This window comes from Theropithecus gelada, chromosome 6 (genome assembly GCF_003255815.1).
Source record: "Theropithecus gelada isolate Dixy chromosome 6, Tgel_1.0, whole genome shotgun sequence".
Lineage (NCBI taxonomy): Eukaryota > Metazoa > Chordata > Mammalia > Primates > Cercopithecidae > Theropithecus > Theropithecus gelada.
In genome coordinates this window covers 135985732-136006983 of record NC_037673.1, presented here as the reverse complement: position 1 = coordinate 136006983, position 21252 = coordinate 135985732, and the positions used below count along the sequence as shown (strand labels likewise).

At 46.8% G+C, this 21252-nt stretch overlaps 1 protein-coding gene across 4 annotated transcripts in view; it reads right to left on the bottom strand.

Annotated features, from left to right (window-relative positions):
- Positions 1-10391: 10391 nt before the first annotated feature.
- UBE2D2 (ubiquitin conjugating enzyme E2 D2) overlaps positions 10392-21252 on the bottom strand; it is a 71331-nt gene continuing 60470 nt past the window's right edge. For 3 of the 4 annotated variants that reach the window (XM_025388830.1, XM_025388826.1, XM_025388829.1), the window contains 2 exons: positions 16184-16277; positions 10392-12066 (listed from right to left, as the gene is read on the bottom strand). In XM_025388830.1, the coding sequence (XP_025244615.1) occupies positions 12021-12066; positions 16184-16277 (140 nt within the window). In that variant the 3' untranslated portion in view covers positions 10392-12020. Of the gene's footprint in view, positions 12067-16179; positions 16278-21252 lie in introns of all 4 variants that reach the window. The other variant, XM_025388828.1, reaches the window with a different exon arrangement.

Sequence of the window (21252 nt, the reverse complement as noted above, 5' to 3'; positions counted from 1 at the left end):
GAGCAGGAACAGTGTGCCCGGCACTGGGCTGGGCTTTGCACATCTCTACTTTCACTAGAGGATCACACCCACTCAAAGCAGGTGCTGTTATTCTCTAGCAGGAGAGAAAGGGGCTCAGAAAGGCTCTAGCACTTGCAGGTAGCCACACTGAAGAGTTGGAGCTAGACTTGGAAGCAGGTCAGCCTGGCCCATGGCTGTGCCCCAGCCCCAGGCGGGCAGAGCCAGGCCCTAGGGGGAGGAGGCAGTCTCACCAGGCCTGAGGCCCAGCCTGTCCTCCCCGCGGAGCCGCCTCCTCCCCTGGGCTGCGTGACATCTGCCCCGCTTCCCGGCCCCAGACAGCTGCCCAGAGAGCCACGTCAGCACTTCCAACCGGGGAGTCTGGAAACTGGCTCAGGCCCCTGAGCAAGAAGGGGACGAGGGGGCTGCGGCCTCCGACGGGATGGCTCTCAGAGAGGGTGAACCACTCAGCTGAGCAGGGAATGGGTCGGCATGACCTTGGGCCGAGCTTCTGTGAACCTGTTTCCCGTGCTGGGGTGTGTGTGTGGCTTTGGGAAGTGCGCAGAAAGACAGTAGCATCCTGGGTGGAGGTGGCGCAAATAATCCCGCACAGCAAGTTCCAGGACACCCGGGGCAGCCTGTGCACTCCCCGCGACGCCCCTCCAGCCCATCTACTCGGGGCCAAGTGGTTATTAGGTGGGGCTCACGAGAGTGAGGGTGGGGGGCGAGGAGGTGTCTGTGCCGGGGGCCCAGTCCCAGCACACTGGCCGGCTGGGGCCAGAGATAACCGGCGCCTCCCGGAAAATCATTAGCATCTGTTTGGGCCGCGGCAAAGTTAGCCTGCCGGCGCCTCCGCCCGCCGGAAACAGCCCCGCGCCCCCACCAGGGCAGGCGCTGGGCTCACCCGACACAGCGTCCCTCCCCATACCCGGCCCAGCTTAAACTCCTGTGGCGACTACATCCACCCGCGCTGGGAAGAGGGGCCTGGGTGCAGAGGCCCAGGGCTGGCAGGCAGGCAGACGGGGGTCGGGCCACGCCATCGGGGGCTTCCTCGCGCGGTTTGGGCGGTCCGGCCCGAGCTCCGGGCGATCCAGGCCGGCTCTTCCAGGCGCCCGCGCTGGCGGCAGCCCAGGGAGTGTGTGGAAATGACACCGCCAGGGCGGCGGAGATCCCCCCTCCTGACATTGGCTGGAAAGTGGAGCAGCTCGTCAGGGACAATCAATGGCGATCGATCGCCGCGCGGCGCGGGCGGACGGCGCGGGGGAGGGGCGGCGGGGCCGGCAGGGGTAGGGGCACCCGCGGCCGAGGTCAAACAACACAGACCCGCAAAGGGGCACAGCGGCTGGGGGCGTTGTCACACGGACACACAATTTGTACAAGGAGGTACCAAGTACCACCATAGGCCACCCACACCACAAAGGAGGCACGCTCACCACACAGAGTTACACGACAACAGTCTCTGACACAAGTCAGAACAGGACACAACAGGGTCAGACACACCTAATGATATGACATACAGTCACACTATTCACAACCAGTTCACCATACCACAACAGATGTCCCTACATTAGACACCCACAATATCACCGGGACACAAAATGAGTCACACACTAGCTGGTCTCAACCACACAGCAGAAGGGAGTTACATACTTTGGGTGCACAACAGTCAAACAATAAAGCAAAAAAGTAATGTATCATCCATCACCACTACCTCAAAGAACATTGTCAAATTGGGTCTCTACACTACAACACAATGGTGCCCATACTGGCAACACTATGGGACCAGGAGCCCAAGTATAGTATGGCAAATGCTGCCATAAGTTGCACCCCAGTAAGAGAGGGATAAAGCTGTTTTGCCTCCCCCAACATGAATATAATTATACCCACCCAACATGGCACAATAAACAAACACCAGGCAAACCAGCATAAACTTGCAGGGTTCTGACAGGACTAAATGAACCACTACAGGTGACGTGCTTAGCACAGCACCAGGCACATGGTAAGCACTTGACACACAGGTGGTCTTGGTCATTGCTAATGGTTCTATACTACTAAGTCATATCTATATAATCATGACTGCAACTACTTAGCATCATTCTCTCCATGTTAGTCTAGTCCCTCCAGGAACCTGATTCACCCCAGCAGCAGAACTAGTTCTGCCATCACATACACCTGGGAAACACAACTCAAGTGTTACAAACACAATTCACAGCACTGCACTCACCCACAGAGAGGCCACAGTCTCACTTCCCCCAATGTACAACCACACCTACCCCAGAATCCCCTCCACAGGGGCAGCAGGCTGTGCTCAAACAGCTGAAAGCTCTGGCTCAGAGACCTTGGTGGGGAAACCCCCCCTAATCTCTCACCAGGTGCAACCCAACTAGTGTGCACAGCTACCGGCCCCATTTCCTGCCACTCTCACAAAGCTGTAGAACACAAAGCACCTCCCTCCCAAAGGTCACTCACCTAGTTACAAAGGGTCCCAGAACCTCCCAAATAAGCTCCTTAAAGACTATCCCTTGTCAGTCCCCCTCTCCATTCCCCCATTTCCCCCTAGAGAAGCTGAAGCATCAGTTTCACAGTCCCCAGAAAGGCTCTCCCCATTCCAAATCCAAAGCAGGAAGCATGGCTGGCCCCAGAACTCAGCAATCTCCCCACTCCCATTCCCAGCGGTGCATGTGTGTGGGAGCAGGGCCAAGATTCGTCAGTCCTTCAGCACACCCTTAAAGGCCACTCCTGTGGTTCCAGTGTAAGGCCAGCTGGGCTGTAGCCCTCACTTCCTCAGTTCAGGCCTGGGCCCACCCAGGGGCTTCCAGGAAATCTCTTGTAGCCAAGGAGCTCCCCCTAAAGGTCCTGTCTAGAATGACTCCCCGCATTCCCTAGTTCTGCCTGGCTGTGTGACCTTTGTTAATTCCCCAACCTCTCTGTGCCCAGATCCCAAGTTCTGCCTACAGATCCGAGACACCCTTCAACCCCCTCACAGAGGCTCTCTTTGACTAGGGAGAGAGGTGTGGGCCTGTGACCTAGAATGTGAGAGCAAAGATGCTGGCTGTAGGAGGTGCCACAATCACTCCGTCATTTATCCCTCTCCCTTCCCCTTCAAACAGGGCTGGGAAACAGCTGGGGGAGATCTGGCCTCCTTCCACAGCATATCCCCTCCTCCATGGCGGAGGCAAATCCTCCCCCAACTCCAGGGTTTTATTCACCAGGCAGGACAACTGGACTCCCTTTTGTCCCCCAAGGTAAGCAGAAGGACAGACAGATACTGGGCAAGGACACACAGGCTGGCTAGGCATGTCCATCCATCTGCCTGTTCACCCTGTTTGTGGGCACACTGTTGCAGGCCTTAACAAGTGGGCATGTGAGCCATAGGCTGCAAAAGGGCCCAGCCAGTCTGCCCCAAGTCCCTGGTTGTCCCAGGAGCTAGCCCATCTCAAAGAAGGGCGAACCTCTCGCTTGTACAGGAATCCAAGAAAGATGTCTCATTGTCCAGGCCTACCTCCCTGAACCATAAGCACCCACAGTCACAACCTTTTAATTTGATAAGGCCATTTTCCACCAAGCATTGCCTATGAGTCAGGCTGGGGACCAAGTGCCCATTTTCTAGATGAGAAAATCAAGGCAAAAGACAGATAAGTTTATTGCCCAACTGAAAACCCATGGTCTTGTGATTCAAACCCAGACCTGATCCTGCTTTTTCAAAGGCTACAGAGCCTTCGTGTTTATACGTCACACCCTGATGCATAAACACTGAGGAGTGTACATGCTCACAATTCTCACTCTCAAGCTCCTGAACACATGTGCAGTCCCCTTCTGCACACACACATACAAGCTGGCCTAAGCTCTTCCATGCCTCGGGCCTGTCAGCCACATTCTCCGTGGCTCCCTCCTTCTAACAGGGACGGGCAGGCAGGGAATCTAAATTCCCAGGTTTCGGCCCTGACCCTGACCCGCCTCCTTTCCCACTCAGAGAACACATTCCTCCTGCTACAGAACGATAACCAGCCCTAGAGGGAGGCCTGGGGGAGAATAAGCAATTCTGGGGGCCCACTGCCTATGCTCCAGTTCTTTCCCCGGGTTTGACATAATAATAAGTCAGCAGCTTTCCCTGCAGGTAGTTCCCACCCTCTAGAGAGGCTAGACCCAAGGCTTCCCTCCTTATTCCAGGAACTTTCTTAGTTGAGATTCCTTTGGATCCAGCAAAATCCCTCACATGATTAGGCACTACAGCAGGACTCGTGGAGCGCTCAATACACCCCTCTCTTTAGTCTATCAGTGGGCAAAAGCTTGGGTTCTAGGTACCAACAGCACCCAGGCAGCTTTCCCCATCTAGGGGTAGTGATAGTTAATTCTCACAGCCCTGCCTGGGGTGCAGCCACTTGGTGGGCTCAGCAAATCTGGAGATATTTGCATACCCAGATGGCCAAGCCTTGAATTTCAAAGATTTCCCCATGAAGAGGCAGCTGGCTTCTAGGTGGTGGTCCTGGAGGCTCACAGCTGTTGGGCTGGAAGACTGGGGAGACCAGGGCCCCAAAATATTAGATAGATTGAAACAGATGAGAACATTTCCCAGGCCCTATCACTAGCCCCCAACTCTGTTCCTTCTGTCCCCAGGCCTCCATCTTCAAGGTCTAAGGAGCCATGTGCTGGTTGCCCAGGGTAGATGGGCAAGCAAGTGATACTGGACTAGCTGAATGGGAGCACAGGGACTGCTGCCTCTGTGAAATGGTAACAGGTGGGCACCAGAATGCTGCTAGAAATGTGGGATCTTCTTGTTCACGTGAAACAATGGACAGGTCTTTGCCTCCATGTAACCTGGAGCCAGGTGGGCAGAGGTCCTAACCTGGAGCCTGGTTCACCTGTTCACACACAGAGATATGGCTAACGTACCAGCAGGGAGGGCAGACGGGAGCTGGCAGCTTGACACTTCAGGTAGGCTTTGGGCTGAAATACAAGTCACTAGCCTTTTCCTTCACTGCAAGGCTGAGAACCTGACTGAACTTGGCACTGGCCCATCTGGTTCTGGATACACCACGAACAAAGCTTAAGTCCAAAAGAATCTCCCCACTCCAACAAAAGCCCCACTCGGGTTCTGCCCATGCAGATGCACTGACCACACACCTCATGGTTGTCACAGCTATGGGTAACCACTGCCCTCTGCTGGCCACTCAAGGCACTAGCATCCACTCAGACACCAAAGCCATCATCTCACTCCCCATGTAAGCAAACACACTTCAGTCATCACCGTCATCTGTGGGCACTGAAATGCAACTCCACTCAGCTGTCCTCTGAGCTAGGGGGCTGACAGGAGACAGGAAGAACAGGGACCACCTCAGGGACACAATGTATCAAGGGAGAAATCACAAAGGAATTCTGCTCCCTCTAATATACATCTGAAACTTCAAAAGGAAGTGACCCCTCCCCGTCCTTTTTTTTTTGAGTCGGAGTTTCACTCCTGTTGCCCAGACTGGAGTGCAATGGCGTGATCTTGGCTCACTGCAACCTCCACATCCCTGGTTCAAGAGATTCTCCTGCCTCCGACTCCCAAGTAGCTGGGATTACAGGCATGCGCCACCACACCCAGTTAATTTTATATTTTTAGTAGGGTCGGGGTTTGTCCATGTTGCTCAGGCTGGTCTTGAACTCCTGACCTCAGGTGATCCACCTGCCTCAGCCTTCTACAGTGCTGGGATTACAGGCATGAGCCACCACGCCCAGCTGAAAGTGCCCTTTTTTATGCAGCTTGGAGGTTGAATCCAGGAAATAGTACCTGCCCTATAACTTGTTATGCACCACAGCCTCCCCAACTTGCCTTACTTCCTCCAAAGGAGGACTAAGCTGAGGTCACCTGGAACCATCCTTCCAAAAAGCTCAACTTCTCTGGCAAGTTTGGGAAAACCTTGGTTTCCTTTGTTCCTCCTGTCACTCTGCAGCAGGTGACTGAAAGTATCGAGTGCCCTCTCAAACAAGGCCAGCTCCCCTCAACTCTTTGTGCAACAAAGGTAGGTAGCCACACCTTCCAAGATGGCAGTGATGCTGGCTAGAAGGAGAAACTGCCCACAACAACCAAATCAGTATTGCCCCTTAATCAGATGGGGAAAGCTCTAGACAACTGTCGCCACATAGGCAGCTTAGCATTTGCCAACTACCTCAAACATGGAACATTTCTCTTACCCAAGATAGTGCTGGCTCTGCGTCCCAAATGTCAGATTGTATTTGTGGGGTGTTTCTAGAAACCTCCAAGTCAGAGGGCCCAGGAGCTTTGGAGCTTGTAAAGCAATCTCATTTTCTATGGAGAACTTTAAACCCAAGAAAGCTGGCAATTTGAAGACTAGGTTTTAAGTCAAAAAACCAAACGCTCCCCACTTACATTTTCTAGAGGCTCTAAAGTTTACGGAAGGGAAACATCTTTTTAAGATTTAAGATTTTTAAGTACTAAAAAGGAAGTTTAAAAAGAATCAAGAACAGGTGGCTCAGGGCAGGGAGAGGTGTGCCTGGGAAAATGGCAGTTGTCACTCCTTGCATCCTTAGAAGTTGGGAAAGGAACATGGTACATTCACAAAGGCTGCTGCTGCTCTTTCCTGTAGAGCAGTTCACAGGAGGCCTGGGCTGGACACTCAATGGCCTCTTCTTGGCTTTTTCAAATGGGATCAACCATTTGCTTTCAGAGTACAATGTTGGCCAATCAGGCTCCTCGGCTCTGGAAAAAACCCTTCTACCAATAACAACTTACACAGGACGTTAAGAACAAACATACAAACCAACCACCACTCAATCAAAGAAAACTATTAAGCTGCTGTCTTGGCACTAAGGTATTCATATAGTTTTACATCTGCTAAGAGGCAGATTACACTGTGTTTCTGATCAGATAAAGATCCACAAATAATTTAATTTAATGAAAAGTGACTGCTCATCACAAAAATGTCTGCTTCTGCCTTACCCAGACCAGGAGTAGACACAGAATGAGCAAAGCTGGTTGGTGACTGTATTATACATTCAGTCAGAGGACAAAGGCCTTAAAGGCTTACTTAGTCCTAATCATTGAGCTTTTCTCCTTACATTTACTAAGTCAAATATGGCAACAATGAAGGAATTGCTTCATAACCCTGACAATACGATCCCATCTCATTTCCCTATTTCTAAGCCCATCTGAGAAATTGGTCTGGAAATATTCAGAGGGGCCTGAATATCAACCACTTATACCAGTCTTGACTAAAAAAGGTTCTAGTGCCAGGGAAACACTTAAAAAAGGCTTTTGTGGGGTGGAGAAAACTAAGAAAAAGCCAGTTTTCATCTAAGTGCATGCACAATGTAAAAGAAAATGGGCTGGGCGAGGTGGCCTGTAATCCCAGCACTTTGGGAGGTCCAGGTGGGTGGACTGCTTGAGTTCAGGAGTGTGAGGCTGCAGTGAGCCATGTCTGCACCACTGCACTGTAGCCTGGGCAACAAAGTGAGACCCTGTCTCAAAAAAAAAAAAAAAAAGGAAAGAGAGAAAAAGAGAAAGAGAAGGAAAGTAAGGAAAGAAAGAAAAGGGAAAGTGGGGAGGAGGGAGGCAGGCAGGCAGGCAGCCAAAGGGAGGGAAAGGAAGAGAAAGGAAAGGAAGAAAAGGAAAAATAAAGAAGGGACCAACTGGGTGCGGTGGCTCACGCTTGTAATCCCAGCACTTTGGGAGGCCGAGGTGGGTGGATCACGAGGTCAGGAGATCGAGACCATCCTGGCTAACACGGCAAAACCCCATCTCTACTAAAAATATTTAAAAATTAGCGGGGTGTGGTGGCGGGTGCCTGTAGTCCCAGCTACCGGGGAGACTGAGGCAGGAGAATGGCGTGAACTTGGGAGGCGGGAGCTCGCAGTGACCCGAGATTACGCCACTGCACTCCAGCCTGGGCGACAGGAGCGAAACTCAGTCTCAAAAAAAAAAAAAAAAAAAGGGACCAGCTCCAGGAGTGCCCCAAAGGAAGTCTATTTCCTCTTGTTGGATGTATAGTGCAAACAGTTTGCTACCTTCAGTTATTTTCGTATTAAAATTCTGCTTTCTTGGCCAGGCGCGGTGACTCATGCCTGTAATCCCAGCACTTCGGGAGGCCAAGGTGGGCAGATCACCTGAGGTCAGGAGTTCAAGACCAGCCTAGCCAACATAGTGAAACCCTGTCTCTACTAAAAACAAAAAATTAGCCAGGCGTGGTGGCATGCGCCTATAATCTCAGCTACTCAAGAAGCTGAGGTAGGAAAATCACTTGAACTTGGGAGGTGGAGGTTACAGTGAGCCAAGATCGCGCCACTACACTCCAACCTGGGTGACAGTGAGACTTTGTCTCCAAACAACAAAAAACAAACCTCCTTTCTCCTGCCTAACATCAACCATCACTTGAAATAGTGCTTCATAAAGGGAAAATGAGGAAATCAAAAGGAGATGGGATTCCTAATGCTAGTGACAGTTTTCTGTAGGGGTAATAAAAATGCTTACTCCTGATTTGGAAGGAAGGAAAGATGTGTTTATAATCCTGACTCAGGAATGGGAAAAGAGGTGTTTTTATTTTTTATTTGAGACTGAGTTTCGCTCTTGTTGTCCAGGCTGGAGTGCAATGGCGCGATCTTGGTTCACCACAACCTCCGCCTCCCGGATTCAAGCAATTCTCCTGCCGTGGCCTCCCGAGTAGCTGGGACTACAGACATGCGTCGCCATGCACCGCTTATTTTGTATTTTTAGTAGAGGCGGGGTTTCTCCACGTTGGTCAGGCTGGTCTTGAATTCCTGACCTCAGGTGATCCACCCACCTTGGCCTCCCGAAATGTTGGTATTACAGGCGTGAGCCACCAGGCCCAGCCGAGAGTTTTTCTCTTAAAAACTTACCCTGGGTAGTTAAGGGGTGCCATACAGCACACAGAGACAAAGTCAGAGTTTCACCTTAATTACAGACAAGGGACAGTTTATAGGCATTCCAGCCATTATTTAGAAATAATCCATTTCTCCTGACAAGCTACCCAGGTCTCAAAATAACCTGCTGAAGCAAAGAGGAATGATTCAGAAAGCAGAGTATCTTAGCAGTTGGAAGTGAAAAAAGAATGCCTCTATTGCTATGTTAGCGTAGAGAAAGGGTCTCTCTCTGACAACTACCTTTTCCTTCTCTCCACGAACTTCTTCCTCCCCACCCCTACAGCCCTCTTTCCAAGTCTTTGTACTAGTCAAAAGTGCATAAATCTGCAGGACAATGCTACCTTTGACCACTGACTGGCCAATAGCAAAGCATGTAAGTATCTGAAGTGACTTTTTACCAAAAGACACTGCCCCAGCTTTAACGTGACAAAGTACTTTTGGCTATTAAGAAGCAAACAAAAGGAAATCATACACTTGATGTTCTCCTGTAACTTTTCCAAGATAATCAAGGTTTCTATAGACTGGCCTTTACATATGACAAAGCCATAGAAACTTCTGTGATGAGCAATGTGGTCCCACATGAAAACCACCCTGAGGGACTTTTTTTTTGGTGAGTGGGAAAAGTGGCTTCCCTCACTGGGCTTTCATTCTGGCCAGGTACATATACACAGACTGGACCAAAGAAGCTTCATACTCAAATTGGGCAAGACTAATAAAACGCATTCAAGGGCCTAATGTTGTTTGTGACCATCCAAACCCCTTCATTTGGCACCTGCACACCTGGAGGATGGCTTTTATTTGGCACTTAAAAATACTTAAGAACATTCTTGTGAAAATATCCATATTATGATCTAATAAATGGTAATAAGATGGATGCTAAGATGACAGGCAAATATACAATGAGCTTTCAGGATCTGTGCAACTGACCCACGGTCAACAGTATATAGCTAATAGCAAGCCAATAATTGATGGAAGGCTGGGTATGGTGGCTCATGTCTGTAGTCCCAGCACTTTGGGAGGCTGAGACAAGAGGATCGCTTGAGCCCAGAAGTTCAGGACCAGCTTGGGCAACACAGTGAGACTCCTGTCTCTAGAAAATTAGCCAGGTGTGGTGGCATGTGCCATAAGTCCCAGCTACTTAGGAGGCTGAGGCAGGGGGATTGTTTGAGCCTGGAAGGTTGAGGCTACAGTGAGCTGTGTTGTCATGACTCTGACTGCACTCCAGCTCAGGCAAGAGAATGAGACCCTGTCTCTCTCTTAAAAAAAAAAAAAAAAAAAGATGAATTCCCACTTGCCAATAATACTGAGAATACAGGGTGATTTTAGGCTTAAGCTAAATTCTAACTCCTTTCCCCACGACTGTTAACAGTTAAGCCTTTTCTGCAAAGTCAAGGATACTAATAAGCATCCTTGAAATGCTTATAAGAGAACTGTAAGAGGTTCTGGGTTTTATCACACAAGTTCCAAGGTGGAGGAGCAGTGACAGTGAGAGATAAGACAAGGTGAACAAGTTTAAAACCAAAAGCAGTGGACATTTATTCCTTAATTTTGTGCAAGAGTGTAAAGATGCATTTGAAAGAACCTGATGGCTAGAGCATTAGCCATGGCTTTCAGGTTGGCCTAGTTTACAATCAGGAAAAGAAGGGGAAAAAAGTTAACTTGCCTAGTTCACATGAATGATGTTTCTGGCAAACACAGTCGTTTACAAGTTTCAAGCTATATTTTACTAGAGTCAAGGGAAGACTTCAAAAAGCCACATACAGTACAATTTAAAACTGGATGAACATCCTGCAAATGTTAGTGCAAAGTAATTATGTAGACTCTCCAAACAAGACTGTGCTCTTGTTTCCCAGGTTTGGTCAATGTTGCTCTTTTATGATTACAATCACAGAGGCTTAACTTACCAAATAGCAATGCCTCTGTGTTTTATGTCCTGTGTACCAAGGGAATGTCACAAGGTTTTGATGAAATGCAGCTTAGTTTCATTAATAAAGCAAACTTCTTATTGAATTTAACAATCACGTTCCTGGAATGCTGCATGTGTTAAGTTTCATGGAAATGCTCTTAAGCTTATGCCTCTATCTTGTTCAACAAAATCACTCTTAAGATATCCTTTTTACTATGTAACTGGAATTGTTTCATGATCTTGAAATGCAACCAGTATAAATGAACATTTCAGAAGTGGGAGAAAATCCACCACTAATCTCAGCTAGACAAACTTCTTAAAAATCAAAAAGCCTATTCACACAAAATTATATGTAATGACTGTAGTAATCAGTTTATTACACAGATTAATCATTCTTGAACGTACAAGCTCCAGAGGAGCAACTGGGTCTTTAAATATACACAAGTATTTCCATCAAATGAATTTTCACCCTTACATCCAAATAGACCTAAGCGGTTAAAAACATAAGAAAAATAAGAGCTATTAGCTATGTATTAACTGAGAAACCACATACAAACCAAAGAATATGGAAGAGAGAAAGAAGGGATGAAAGGCCAAAGGTTGAAGGGGTAGGGAAATGTAAAAGAGTTGGGAACAAAGCCCATCACACTTGATGTACTAATAGCTCCAATCCATTTAAATGTTGACCAGTTAAACTTAGACCTTAAAATGCAGGATGTGGGTAGAGTTTAATCTGGTTGGTCATAACTTTCACCTAAGACGTAGCTCCTTCGGAATAAAATGAATACAGACACAGCTTCATGTTCTTCACCTTGCTTTTCATAACTGTTTTGAGTTTAAACGGATTCCACTTAAAAATAATCTCCTACAGGTGAGTGGAGCCTTTTCTTTCCCATCCAAGCTCACACCATACCCAACACCCCCCTCACACCTTGCTGTTATCCAAATTTAAGTCAGTAAGAAAAGCTTTTAGTCTCACACCTAGGTAATGCCTGTAGAACTGGCTTGTCACACACACACTTCTCTGCTAGGAGGCAATGTTGGTACAGAAGTACAGTATTTCTAGTTTGTTGTTCCAAGTATGTACAACACGCAGCACTGCTGTATCAGGTAAACATGTGCACAGGGGAAGATGAGGCGTGGGCTCATAGAAAGCAGTCAAATGGAAATCAAAAGGACTTTCTCTTTCAGAGTTCCCCTATCTTTATTTGTAGAGGTTATCCAATAATTTCTTTAATTACATCGCATACTTCTGAGTCCATTCCCGAGCTATTCTGTTGTACCTGTACACACAAAGAGAAGCTTGGCTTAACACAGGTGTGGAGTCAGTAAGCAACAGATTCCATTCATTATCCCATCAAGTAACTTGAAGAGAGTAACTCATATGACATTCAAGGAAAGGCCCCTTTCTATCCCAAATTTCTGATAAGCATTAATTCAATGATAATGGGAAGGATGTGTAAAATGTGAAAGTCTCCTTTAATTGCGACTTATAGAGGGTTCTGATTAAATTTTAGTATTTGTTGGCATATACCTTATTCTATACTTGATTGGCCTATTTCTACAGAAGACATCAACTCAATTCATTTACTTAAAGTACTTGAAACTATATGATTCTACATTATATAGTTCTTGAACTCATATACTAATAATGATTAAACTGACATAAGGCTGGGTGCGGTGGCTCAGACCTGTAATCCCAGCACTTTGGGAGGCTGAGTCAGGTGGATCATTTGAGCCCAGGAGTTTGAGACCAGTCTGGGCAACATGATAAAACCCTGTCTCTACAAAAAATACAAAAATTAGCAGCGTGTGGTGGCGCATGCCTGTAGTCCAAGCTACTCAGGAGGCTGAGGTGGGAAGATCGTTTGAGCTCAGGAGGCAGAGGTTGAAGTGAGCTGATATTGCAACACTGTACTACAGCCTGGGTGACAGAATGAGGCTCTGTCTCAAAAAAAAAGGGGGGGGAAAAAACCCAACTTTCCTTTCATATCAATAAAACTGGTTCTGGTAGAACTTATTTCAACAATTCGGTTGACAAAATGAATGGGTTTATTGCTTCAGAAGAATGTTTGAATAAAGTAAGCAGAGCAAATGGTTCTATAATTCTCCTATTAAAAAAGGGATGCTAGGCCGGGTACGGTGGCTCACGCCTGTTAATCCCAGCACTTTGGGAGGCTGAGGCAGGCGGATTACCTGAGGTCAAGAGTTTGAGATGGGCCTGGCCAACATGGTGAAATCCTGTCTCTACTAAAAATACAAAAAAATTAGCTGGGCGTGGTGGTGTTCACCTGTAATCCCAGCTACTCGGGAGGCTGAGGCAGCAGAATCATTTGAACCTGGGAGGTGGAGGCTGCAGTGAGCCAAGATCGTGACATTGCACTCCAGACTGGCTGACACAGCCAGACTTCAGCTCAAAAAAAAAAAAAGATGCTAGAAAAAAGAGAAAGAAAGATAAGGTCAGGTGTGGTAGCTCATGCCTGTAATCCTGGCACCTTGGGAGGCCAAGGCAGGAAGACTGCTTGAGGTCAGGAGTTCAAGACCAGCCTGGGCAACACATCAAGACCTAATCTCTATTAAATTTTAAAAAAGAAAAAAAGGGATGCTGAGCCTGGGCAACATAGGGATACTCCATTGATACAGAAAATTTAAAAATTAGCTGGTGACCGGGTGTCATGGCTCACACCTGTAATCCCAGAACTTTGGGAGGCTGGGACGGCTGGATAACTTGAGGTCAGGAGTTCCAGACTAGCCTGGCCAACATGGCAAAATCCTGTCTCTACTGAAAACACAAAATTTAGCCAAGAATGGTAGTGTGTGCCTGTAATCCCAGCTACTCAGGAGGCTAAGGCATGAGAATCACTTGAGCCTGGGAGGCAAAGGTTGCAGTAAGCCAAGAATGCACCACTGCACTCCACCTGGGCAATGGAGAAAGACTTGGTCTCAAAAAAAAAAATTAGCTGGATGTGATGGCATGTGCCTGTGGTCCCAGCTACTTGGGAAGCTCAGATTGGAGAACTACTTGAGCCTGGGAGGCTGAGGTTACAGTGAGCTGTGATTGTGCCACTGCATTCCAGTCTGGGCAACAGAGCAAGACCCTGACTCAAAAACAAAGTGGGGTGGGGATGGGTATGCTGGCCTCGCATGGTGGCTCATGCCTATAACAACAGCACTTTGGGAGGCTGAGGTGGGAGGACTGCTTGAGGCCAGGAATTAGAGACCAGCCTGTTCAACACAGTGAGATCCTGTCTCTACAAATAAAACAAATTAGCCAGGTGTAGTGGCATGTACTAGCAGTCCTAACTACTGGGTAGGCTGGGGTGGGAGGATCACTTGAGCCCATGAGTTTGACACTGCAGTGAGCCACGATTGTGCCACTGTACTCCAGTCTGGGCAGAAGAGCAAGACCCTGTCTCTGAAAAAAAAAAAAGTGGGGGGTTAGAGGGTGGAGGCAGTGCGGTTTAGGAAAGTTCTGTTCAACAGTGTTCAACATTACTCCATGCTGACTTGGGAAATGACTTCTGGTAAGCATTCAGGCCCACAATTCTAAATATTGGACAAAACAGTTCTCTAATCAAAAAAATTTGTGAATAAATTCACAAATAGGAAAAAGCAAGAACCAACTGTTAGAATACCCCATTCCCAGTGTTACCTCCATTAAAAACAAAAAAGTATCTACGCCTTTCTAATCCAGTAGAATTCAAGTAATTCTTTTTTTTTTTTTTTTGAGACGGAGTCTTGCTCTGTAGCCCGGGCTGGAGTGCAGTGGCCGGATCTCAGCTCACTGCAAGCTCCGCCTCCCGGGTTTGCGCCATTCTCCTGCCTCAGCCTCCGGAGTAGCTCGGACTACAGGCGCCCGCCACCTCGCCCGGCTAGTTTTTTTTTGTATTTTTAGTAGAGACGGGGTTTCACTGTGTTAGCCAGGATGGTCTCGATCTCCTGACCTCGTGATCCGCCCGTCTCGGCCTCCCAAAGTGCTGGGATTACAGGCTTGAGCCACCGCGCCCGGCCTCAAGTAATTCTTAAATTCTTTCTATTTTAACTTTAATTTTTTTTTTTTTTTTTGGTAACAGGAATCTTGCTCTGTCGCCCAGGCAGGAGTGCAGTGGTGCAATTTCAGCTCACTGCAATCTCCACATCCTGAGAAGCAATTCTCCTGCCTCAGCCTCCCGAGTAGCTGGGATTACAGGTGCCCGCCATCACGCCTGGCTAATTTTTGTAGTTTTAGTAGAAATGGGGTTTCAGCCTGTTGGCCAGGCTGGTCTCAAACCCCTGACCTTGTGATCCGCCCACCCCAGCCTCCCAAAGTGCCAGGGTTACAGGCATGAGCCACCGCGCCCGGCCCTAAAAAAAAACTATTCACCCTCTCCTATCTACTTCCTCTTATAACTTCACTGAATAGTACATAAAACAACAGATGTTATTAGTGCTGGGCATGGTGGTATATGCTTATAATCCTAGCTACTCCAGAGGCTGAGGTAGGAGGACTACTTGAGCCCACGAGTTTGAGACCAACCTAGGCAACACAGCAAGACTCCATCTCAAAAGAAAAGAAGAAAAGAATAAATGCTACTAGAACACTTTTAGCTACTATCTCTTTTGATATCCTGACCACTGTTCAGTAATTCATAGTACAACTCTAAAACATCCAAATTCTACAATCAAGTTTTGTTTTTAAAAGAAATTTGGGGCTTTCATGCCTAATGGCATTTATTTATTTTCTTCCTTTAGATTATGTCAAATGGTAAAAAATCAATTCTCTTTTCCCATTAATTCACAAATACCTATAGCAGGCAAATGGGCACTTGATGAAAAATGCTTTATATATCAAAAGCCAAGCATAAGACATTAAGCTGTTGAAAAATATACCATAGGAAAATTTTTGTATGGGCATGGTGGCTCACACCTGTAATTCCAGCACTTTGGGAGGCCTAGGCAGGAAGATCATTTGAGGTCAGGAGTTCGAAACCAGCCTGGCCAACATGGTGAAAGTCTCTATTAAAACTACAAAAAAAATGAGCCTGGTGTGGTGGCCTGCACCTGTAATCCCATCTACTCGGGAGGCTGAGGCATGAGAATCATTTGAACCCAGGAGGCGGAGGTTGCAGTGAGCCAAGACTGCACCACTGCACTCCAGCCTGGGTGACAGAGTGAGACCCTGTTTCAAAAAAAAAAAGTTTTTGTAGACAAGAGGAGTCACATGAAACAATCAGGGATAAGACTGGCATCATCTACTTATAATACTCCTCAGTGCATATATTCTTCTTTTCTAGCCCCAGGAGAGTATATTAGGACTTCACTTTAAATATCTGGCCCATATTCAGCCCTTAAACAAGAAAGATTTGTGACAAACATCTCCATCCCACCACAGATAACTTTCCATCTTGAGGCCATACTTACTTTTCTCTATCTGTTTTGTAGATCCGAGCAATCTCAGGCACTAAAGGATCATCTGGATTGGGATCACACAACAGAGAACAGATGGATAAGAGTACTAAAATGAAAAAAATCGTATAAATTAGTAGAGGATAAAAGCAAAGGGTTGAGAGAAACATGAGATGCCAAAACAGGAGAAAATTCTAAGAATTTATATTGTAATGCCTAGCAGCTTTGTAAGTTTTACTTAACTTTATATTAACAGTAACCAACAAGGATTTTTTTTTTCTTTCTTTTATAGCAGAGTTGGGGTTTTACCATGTTGGCCAGGCTGGTCTCGAACTCCTGACCTCAAGTGATCCACCCACCTCGGCCTCCCAAAGTCCTGGGATTACAGGCGTGAGCCACAGTACCTGGCCTAATTTTTGTATTTTTAGTAGAGTCAGGGTTTCGCCATGTTGGTCAGGCTGGTCTTGAACTCCTGACCTCGTGATTCACCCACGTAGACCTCCCAAAGTGCTGGGATTACAAACATGAGCCACCACGCCTGGCAAATAGTTTTTTGAGATGGAGTCTCACTCTGTTGCCCAGACTGGAGTGTAGTGGCGCGATCTCGGCCCGTTGCAAGCCGCACCTCCCGGGTTCATGCCATTCTCCTGCCTCAGCCTCCCGAGTAGCTGGGACTACTGGCACCCACCACCATGCCCGGCTCATTTTTTTGTATTTTTAGTAGAGACAGGGTTTCACCATGTTAGCCAGGATGCTCTCGATCTCCTGACCTCGTGATCCACTGCACCCAATCTACCAACAAGGATTTTAAGAAGCTTCAACAGACTTCAGGTTAGGTCATTAAAAAACAAAAATGAAGGCCGTGGCCGGGCGCGGTGGCTCAAGCTTGTAATCCCAGCACTTTGGGAGGCCGAGACGGGCGGATCACGAGGTCGGGAGATCGAGACCATCCTGGCTAACACGGTGAAACCCCGTCTCTACTAAAAAATACAAAAAACTAGCCAGGCGAGGTGGCGGGCTCCTGTAGTCCCAGCTACTCCGGAGGCTGAGGCAGGAGAATGGCGTAAACCCGGGAGGTGGAGCTTGCAGTGAGCTGAGATCCGGCCACAGCACTCCAGCCTGGGCGACAGAGCCAGACTCCGTCTCAAAAAAAAAAAAAAAAAAAAAAAAATGAAGGCCGGGTGCAGTGGCTCATGCCTGTAATCCCAGCACTTTGGGAGGCGGAGGCGGGTGGATCACGAGGTCAAGAGATTTAAACCATTCTGGCCAACATGGTGAAACCCCATCTCTACTAAAAATACAAAAATTAGCTGGGCGTGGTGGCGCGTGCCTGTAGTCCCAGCTACTCGGGAGACTGAGGCCGGAGAATCGCTTGAACCTGGGAGGCGGAAGTTGCTGTGAGCTGAGATCGTAGCATTGCACTCCAGCCTGGGCGACAGAGCAAAAATCCATCTCCAAAAAAAATAATAATAATAATAAATAAAAAATAAAATAAAACAAATAGCAGAAAATTAATGTTAAATGGCATCCTGGTCTCCCAGATACGAATATAAGCCCCTTTGTGCAAAGTCTCACAATAATCCCATAATGTAAGAAGAGTTGATATGACTGTCTCTATGCCTGAACCCCTAAGAGAGCTGGCCCAGACAGGTGCAGTGACGTGTTCAATGTCCCTGGCTAGAAATTAGAATAGAATTAAAACTTGGTCTAAATCCTAGACCAAGAACATTTTTCAGATCCCATAAAATTCAATTTTTTAGAAGCCCATATTCAAGGATAAATGGCTTTCAAAATTCCAAAGACAGGCCAAGTAAGAGGGCTCACTCCTGTAATCCTAGCACTTTGGGAGGCCACAGCAGAAGGATCGCTTCAGGCCAGGAGTCTGAGATCAGCCTAGGCAACACAGTGAGATTCTGTCTCTACAAAAAATTTAAAAATTAGCTAGATGTGGTGGCATACTCCTATGGTCCCAGCTACTCAGGAGGCTAAGGTGGGAGGATCACTTACACCCAGGAGGTTAAGGCTGTATTGACCTGTGTTCGCAACACTGCACTCCACCCTGGGTGACAGAGTGAGACCCTGTCTCAAAAAGGAAAAAAAAAAAAAAAGACAGCCACACTACTGAATATTCTTAGCAAAAATGACAACCATAAAATCCAACAATCACTGTTTTCCAGTGGCAGGCACCACATTCAGACAATTGTTTTGTTTAATTTTCAGTTGAAAACAATTTAGTCTACATCAAGAACATAAATGCAAACACTTGCCCCCAAAAGGAGATGGTCACACACTCATTACAGAGAATATAACATACTTCTATGAATGTCTCAAATTCTCTTCAGTGACGATTTAGAATCTCATCTAAGTCACTTTCTCGGTGACAATCTGGGATGTAGCAGACAAATCTCAATAGTGTAATTTCCTTTATTCAATCTGTCATTAACTTGTTTTAAAATATTTATTTATTTATTATTTAGTTAGAGACAGGGTCTCACTCTGTCGCCCAGGCTGGAGTGCAGTGGCGTGATCTTGGTTCATTTCAGCCTAAACCTCCCGGGCTCAAGTCATCCTCCCACCTCACTCTATAGGGGAGACTACAGGTGAGTGCCACCACGTCCAACTAATTTTCTTTGTATTTTTTGTAGAGGTTGGGTTTTGCCATGTTGGCCAGGCTAGTCTTGATCTCCTAGGCTCAAGTGATCCACCTGTCTTGGCCTCCGGAAGTGCTGGGATTACAGGTGTGAACCACCACACCCAGCCATATCTATCATTAACTTATGCATTCCTTACTGAATGCAAAGGGGGCATAGTCACTGATTACATTAAGTTCAGTAGCCTCTGACATAATGAAATAAATGTAAATCCTTCTATACTAATGCTAATAGAGCACAGCCATCTTTCTTTTCTCTAAAGTTCTGTACCAAGAGATAGTAACTCTCAGCCTACTTTACTCCCAGCACATAAATTCAGCAAGGAAAGGATTCGCTCATATTCCTATCAAATCTATCCTATAGAGATCAAGGGCTTCTGAGAAGTAAAGAAAAAGTTGACATGCCCTATTCGGTTTGGTAACAAAAATGCTATTTCCTTGCCTTAAGAGTATATGAAAAGTTTTTTAAAAAAAATCAGGAAAGATGTTTTGTGACTCTTCATTCCTGTTGCCCACAGTTCTGGCAGTTGGCATTCCAAAAACATTTTCCCACTGTCAGGTGTCATCACCTGAAGCCCTCTTCAAGCATAGAACATTCTAACATCAATTAGGAAAGACTTCAGGTATTTCCTGGAAATGACAACAGGAAGTTAGAAATTTTTGCATGTTCCTTTAACTGATTCTTCTAAATATTCTAATAAGTCAACTTTAAAGCACAGGTTTTAAAGAAAGGGCTTTTCCTTCTTTCCAGGAAAGGAAAGTAGGGCACTGGATATCTGGACCTTGTGAAGATTCTTAGTACACTACTTAACTTCTTGAATTCATGAAAAATTCATTTTGGTTTATAATATACTGATATGGTTTGGATCTGTGTCCCCACACAAATCTCATGTTCAACTGTAATCCCCAAAGTTGGAAGTGGGGCCTGGTGGGAGGTGACTGGATCATGGGGGTGCATCCTTCATGAATGGTTTAGCACCACCCCTTTGATGCTGTTCTTGTGATAGAGTTCTCATGAGATCTGGCTAATAGTGTGTGGCACCTCCCCCCATCTCTCTCTCGGTCCTGCTACTGCCATGAGGCTCATGGCACAGGTGGCTCCCCCTTTGCCTTCTGCCACGAGTAAAAGCTCCCTCAAGGCTCCCCGGAAGCAGATGCTGCCATGCTTTCTGTATAGTCCACAGAACTGTGAGCCAATTAAACTTTCCTTTTTTTTTTTTGAGATGCAGTTTCACTCTTGTTGCCCAGGCTGGAGTGCAATGGCGCGATCCCAGCTTCCTGCAACCTCTGCCTCCCGGATTCAAGCGATTCTCCTGCCTCAGCCTCCCAAGTAGCTGGGATTACAGGCATGCACCACCATGCCCAGCTAATTTCTGTATTTTTGGTAGACATGGGGTTTCTTCATGTTGGTCAGGCTGGTCTCAAACTCCCGACCTCAGGTGATCTGCCCACCTTGGCCTCCCAAAGTGCTGGGATTACAAGCGGAGCAACTGCGCCCAACAAACCTCTTTTCTTTACAAATTATGCAGTCTCAGGTATTTCTTTTTTTTTTTTTTTTGAGACGGAGTCTGGCTCTGTCGCCCGGGCTGGAGTGCAGTGGCCGGATCTCGGCTCACTGCAAGCTCCGCCCCCCGGGTTTACGCCATTCTCCTGCCTCAGCCTCCCGAGTAGCTGGGACTACAGGCGCCCGCCGCCTCGCCCGGCTAGTTTTTTGTATTTTTTAGTAGAGACGGGGTTTCACCGTGTTCGCCAGGATGGTCTCGATCTCCTGACCTCGTGATCCGCCCGTCTCGGCCTCCCAAAGTGCTGGGATTACAGGCTTGAGCCACCGCGCCCGGCCCTCAGGTATTTCTTTATAGCAGTGCAAGAATGGGCTGATATATATACCTTTTTCTGTAAAGATAATAACTCTTATTTCTATAACCTGTAGTTTCTTCATTGAACTTTTACCTATACATATTCATCAGTATTACTTTTTTTTTTTTTTTTTGAGACAGAGTCTCACTTTGTTGCCCAGGCTGGAGCACAGTGATGTGATGTTGGCTCACTGCAACCTCCGCCTCCCAGGTTCCCAGGTTCAAGCAATTCTTGTGCCTCAGCCTCCTGAGTAGTTGGGTCTATAGACACACACCACCCTGCCTGGCTAAGTTTTGTATTATTGGTAGAAATGGGGTTTCACTATGTTGGCCAGGCTGTTCTTAAACTCCTGACCTTAAGTGATCCACCTTCCTCGGCCTCTCAAAGTGGATTACAGTCATTACTGCACCTGGCCAGTATTTTCACTAGTGTTACAACGACAGTCACTTTCACTTCTAAAAACATATAATCAAATGGCTTTATGGCACACTTATCTGCTTCCTTTCGTTTTTTTTCAGTTTTTTTTTTAAAATATATATATATATATATATATATATATATATATATATATATATAT